At 36.8% G+C, this 5,000-nt stretch overlaps 1 protein-coding gene across 1 annotated transcript in view; it reads right to left on the bottom strand.

The window, feature by feature from the left end:
- The window catches only part of LOC308686389 (receptor-type tyrosine-protein phosphatase zeta-like), a gene marked incomplete at its 5' end in the record, with an annotated part of 17,112 nt that extends 12,148 nt beyond the window's left edge, over positions 1-4,964 (bottom strand). Inside the window, 6 exons of the mRNA XM_081394813.1 lie at positions 1-86; positions 171-267; positions 419-439; positions 2,001-2,086; positions 2,655-2,740; positions 4,819-4,964. Of these exons, the coding sequence (XP_081250939.1) occupies positions 1-86; positions 171-267; positions 419-439; positions 2,001-2,086; positions 2,655-2,740; positions 4,819-4,964 (522 nt within the window). The remainder of the gene's footprint in view (positions 87-170; positions 268-418; positions 440-2,000; positions 2,087-2,654; positions 2,741-4,818) is intronic.
- Between the last annotated feature and the right edge of the window lie 36 nt (positions 4,965-5,000).

The raw sequence follows: 5,000 nt of genomic DNA, 5'->3' as shown, positions 1-5,000 counted from the left end.
ATCCACGTAGTTGGCGTTTATATAGTCTCCTCCGCTTCTTCCGTCTTTGTCGTTCAGGGGTGCGAGTCGCACTCTGGTGTGGTCATCTAAAGGATGAAATCCAAGAAATGACCATTTTAGATCAGCTCTGCATACATCTAATGCTCATATATTGTGACAGTGGTTCTCACAGGCTAAAATGTTGACGTATCGGTTCTTGTTCTTATTGTCCGGATGGCTTGAACAGTCTGTAGTTGTTCCAAGGTCCACGGTGCATGTCTGAACTTCCTAAAAAAAACACACAAAAAATCCTCTATTCCAATAACCAAACACCAAAGACACGGTCAAAGACTTTACACAAAAGATGCAGACAAGTGAGCATCACAAATACATGCTAAAGCTATCAAAAGCAAAGAAATTAAAGGGAAATGTAGCTTACCTCAAAATACTCTTTCAATATCTAATGGGGGGGTGAGAATGCGAAAAGCAATGAAATATAATAACAAACCAGGCACCATTGATAAACAAAACAGATTAAAGCAAAAGCACTGACAGTCTGGGTTGGATTCTGTTCATTTTAATTATGCAAATTGCCTACAAGTTCCAGTACTGGATGCTGATTGGTCAATAGAGTGATACAACTTTAAGAAATATTTTTGAGATACAAATTCATAATTACAAGAAATAAAGTCGCAATTGAAAAATATAAAGTCACAGCTATGAGAAGTAAAGTCTTAATTGTGAGACATAAAGTTGCAATTATGAGAAATAATTGCAATTGTGAGATATAAAGTGGCAATTTCGAGATATAAAGTTGCAATTACAAGAAGTTACAAGTAGCTTTTTTCTCTGAGCCAGAAAGTCTTAACTTCTCATAAATAATTGTTAGACATAACGTCGAAATTGAGAAATAATTGCAATTGAAATAAAGCTACAATTGTGAGATATGTTACAATTTCGAGATATAAAGTTGCAATTACAAGAAGTTACAAGTAGCTTTTTTCTCTGAGCCAGAAAGAGTCTTAATTTCTTAAAAATCTTTCAAATCTTTTTCTTTAAAGGTATAGCGGAGGATCTTTCCGAATTTTAGATAAGACCCGCCCTCTCCACTTTTTGAAAAGTTTGATTGATTCACCAGAATGATTGACAATTAGGAGGACCAATAGTATAGGTGATCCACCCGGAAGTAAAAAATCCTCTGCTATATCTTAAAAATGCAGAAAACGTGGAAATATACCCAAATTAAGTCTTTTTTAAAATACTTTTCTTATGAAATTAACTGTCAATTGAGGTTTTGGTTTGATCCAGTGAATGATTCACTTTTTTGTTCAGCATTTCTGTTAGAGTTGGAATAAGGAATTCCACAACATTTTCGGGAATCTTTTTCACTGCTGTATGAATGAACGTAGCCACAAATATCATTTATGATCAATCAAAATGGACAGAATCCAAAGCCGTTCTGTCATGGATTGAACAGAACTTGCATTTAAACACTACAGTTTGCATTGTGTAAGTTTTAGCCTGCCACAAAACACGAATCACTAGTGGGTGTGTGGAGAATAAACTTTAATTCAGCCTGAGCGTAACACAAAAAGCGTTATGAACTTGCGCACGAAACTTATGAAACCCATCCATCACTTTTTCATAGGTAATAATAAGTTTACTGCCGTGTTTGTGTCCAATTAAAGCTTGCTTGATTTTTGAGTGATCTAATCAAGTGTGAATAAATGAATGTTATGGTGAGAATGTACTATCTGACACTGATTGATGTTAATTAAGCTGAAACCGGGTCTTTTTGTGCACCTGACTGGAATATAGAGCTGAGCGTCTTACTGACCTAATTATAACTCAAATCAACAACCTGGTTCATGCATGAATGGATAGAAACAGCATAATCGTGCCTGAGCGAACCAAACAATTCATTTATAAGACATGCCTTAATGACACGTTGATCTGCTACATCAAGGCTCGTACGAGACAGCTGTCCCTTGAGGAGTGTCAAAAGAGAGGGGGATACAAACCTCAAACTCTCGGGAAAATGAGTTGGTGTTGTGAAGGTCAGTCACGTGCTTTACAAATTTCTTTACTGACTGGGGTTCATGTTCACCTGGAAGTGCAAAAACACAATCACTAATGACAAAAAAACAGCATTTATGAATGCAATTATGACGTACACTGATCATATTCAGAGAAATGACATTATTGGCTAACAATAATGTGAAAAAACCTGTTCATGGCCAGATTCATTTATATGTTGGTCAGTTTTTGCCTACATTGTGGGCACCAAAAATGTCATGTGGCCAAAAAAAAGATGATTATAATTTTTTTCCCCTGTATGTTGGTGACATGACAAAATGTTCAAATATTACAAGCATTTTAAAAAAAATATTTGTTATATTATAAAAAAACAAAAACTTTTAAGGTTTTCCTTTATTGATTTTTCTTTATTATATCAAATGATATTATGCACCACCCTGACATTTCAAACTTTATTCCCCCCAACAAATATTGCAATTATTTCAGAACTGTGTATTGTGCTTATCATTGAAGAGGTGTAGTTAAGTCATTACGTACATGACATGCAATTCTTTTTTTTTTTTATAAATAAATGAACAGATAAGATCTAGTATCAACAGAAAGTCCCTGTTATGATTCTGAAAAAGTGTGCGTGTTACCTGTAGGGCTCAGCATTGGTGAAGAGGAAATCACCCTGGGTGATGTGCTGTCTTCAATGTAGAAATGAGCAGTCTGAAAACATTTCCTGCAACGACATTAAACACTTTTTCTACACCAACACTTTATGTAACAGAAGTACTGTTGACTGATTAGCATGTAAAGTGGATGTACTATGCAAATTTCCTTCACAAAAATACATGGTTCTCACACACAAGCTTGGATTATTTGCGTGTTGTTGTTTCTTATCCACATATGTGCTTGAGACTGAACTCCAGGCTTAAAAAAGAAACACAAAAACCATATTTAATCTAATCCACAACACGTTTTTAACAGGATCACTCAGAGGACTTCCTTAACCGGAAGCTGTTTTGTCTAAAAACGTAACTTCTTGGAAGGGATTAGTGAGCACAAAACGATGGGCGACGCAGATTTAACGCTAACGTTTCAAGACGTCCCATTAAGTGCGCATCTGTCTGCTCTCCAAATGAGCACCATGTAGCTACAGATGGACAAGCAGTCGTACATGCCCATGTTCTGCTGAGATTGAACCACCCACGGCTGCACTAACAAGACATGAACATGACTTGGTCGTGTTGAACATAATCACGTGGAGGTTCTTTCTCCAGCCTGGCAGCATGTGTTCCCTGTAGGCCCACAAACAACAGATCAGCATATCGGAGATTTAATCACCAGCTCCAAGATTACCGATTTAATCTCCTCGCAATCTTCACGGTGTAACAACAAAAAGTCAAACATGAGCAATATGTTGAAGGGTCAAGAGGCACGTCGGAATGAGAAATGTACAATCTCGTGCTGCTAAACTGTTTACACATCCGAGACATGTTCTTGATGGGATTGCCAAAGTTGCTTATTTCACGGTTGGGAATATTTGAAGGAAAACAGGATTGCAGACTTCCATCCTGGTGTGGAAGGACCATTTTTATCGCTTTGGTGGGAATTCTGGCCGGTTTCACACACACACACACACGCACAGACCACCGCCACATCATGGCTTGTTTATCTTGCTTTCCTTTGAGGTGGTCCCTCACCCGGTGGGTGTGAGATTGGGTCTGTGCCCAAGATTAGACCCCCATCACAGACAGACAACACGCTTCTCATGGGGCCACACCGCTCCCCCTTCTCCTCCTTATCGACGATTGTTATGATTATGGATTAGTAACAATATGATGGAAATCATGAGCAGCTGTCTCAGAGGAAGTGTATTTTTGTTTTCATTGCCTGTCCAAATCAGCTTCGCATGACCAATGCCAAAACAGAGTTTACAAAAAAGCTTGCTTGAAATAACTGCTTTTATTCTTGTCAAATGAAAATATTATTTAATAATTTTAATGGTCAGCAATACATATATATTAGGGATGAGCAATATATCGGCCACCATATTGGAATTGGCTGATATATGTAAATTTTTTACGTTTTTATAGTTATCGAGACAAATACAAAAAATTGGCCGATATATTAAAGCCGCTACATAATAGATTATTTCCTTGAACTTAGACACTTCGGATGCGCACTGTTCGCCATGATGGTTTTGAATTGCTTGAAATATGATTGGAATCACTTCAAAAAAGGAAAATACTGTTAAGTACAACATGTGCAGTGCAAGTCTGTCATAAAATTATAGAGAACATTATAATTGTGTGCTTGGGACATGGATTTTAATGGTGAGACTTTTGTTTTTGAAATCAGGCTCTCAACAACATTATATAAAACATTATATCAAACATTATATAAACACTTGGATTTAGATTTATCAGCCAATATATTGCTTATTGGCTTTCAAATATAAACTGTTATCGGTATTGGCCAAAAGTTTCATATATCCCTAATATAATCTATATATTATAGATTTTAATATACAATGTATAAATATATGTATAAATTTACAATTCTATATTAAAGGTATAGCGGAGGATCTTTCCGAATTTTAGATAAGACCCGCCCTCTCCACTTTTTGAAAAGTTTGATTGATTCACCAGAATGATTGACAATTAGGAGGACCAATAGTATAGGTGATCCACCCGGAAGTAAAAAATCCTCCGCTATACCTTTAAATATAGTTTAATATTATTTAATATATCCCTATTATGGAGTACAACTGTGCTGCAATTGTTTTGTGAAGATGCTGTTATCTATAAGACTTACCTCCAGTAGATAAAAATGCCAATCAAAACAATGAGACCCAGGAAAGTGAGGGTGGAGACCACAGCCAGAGGAACCACAGCCTTCTGCCGCTCAATGCTGCTCGACAGGGCCACCCGCGACTCATGACTGCTGTTACTGGCGTCTATGAGTTAAAAAACACCCTCCTCCGATCAGAGCATTAT

Source organism: Scardinius erythrophthalmus (genome assembly GCF_964197995.2).
Source record: "Scardinius erythrophthalmus genome assembly, contig: HAP1_SCAFFOLD_231, whole genome shotgun sequence".
Taxonomy (NCBI): Eukaryota; Metazoa; Chordata; class Actinopteri; order Cypriniformes; family Leuciscidae; genus Scardinius; species Scardinius erythrophthalmus.
This window is presented reverse-complemented; position numbering and strand designations above follow the sequence as displayed.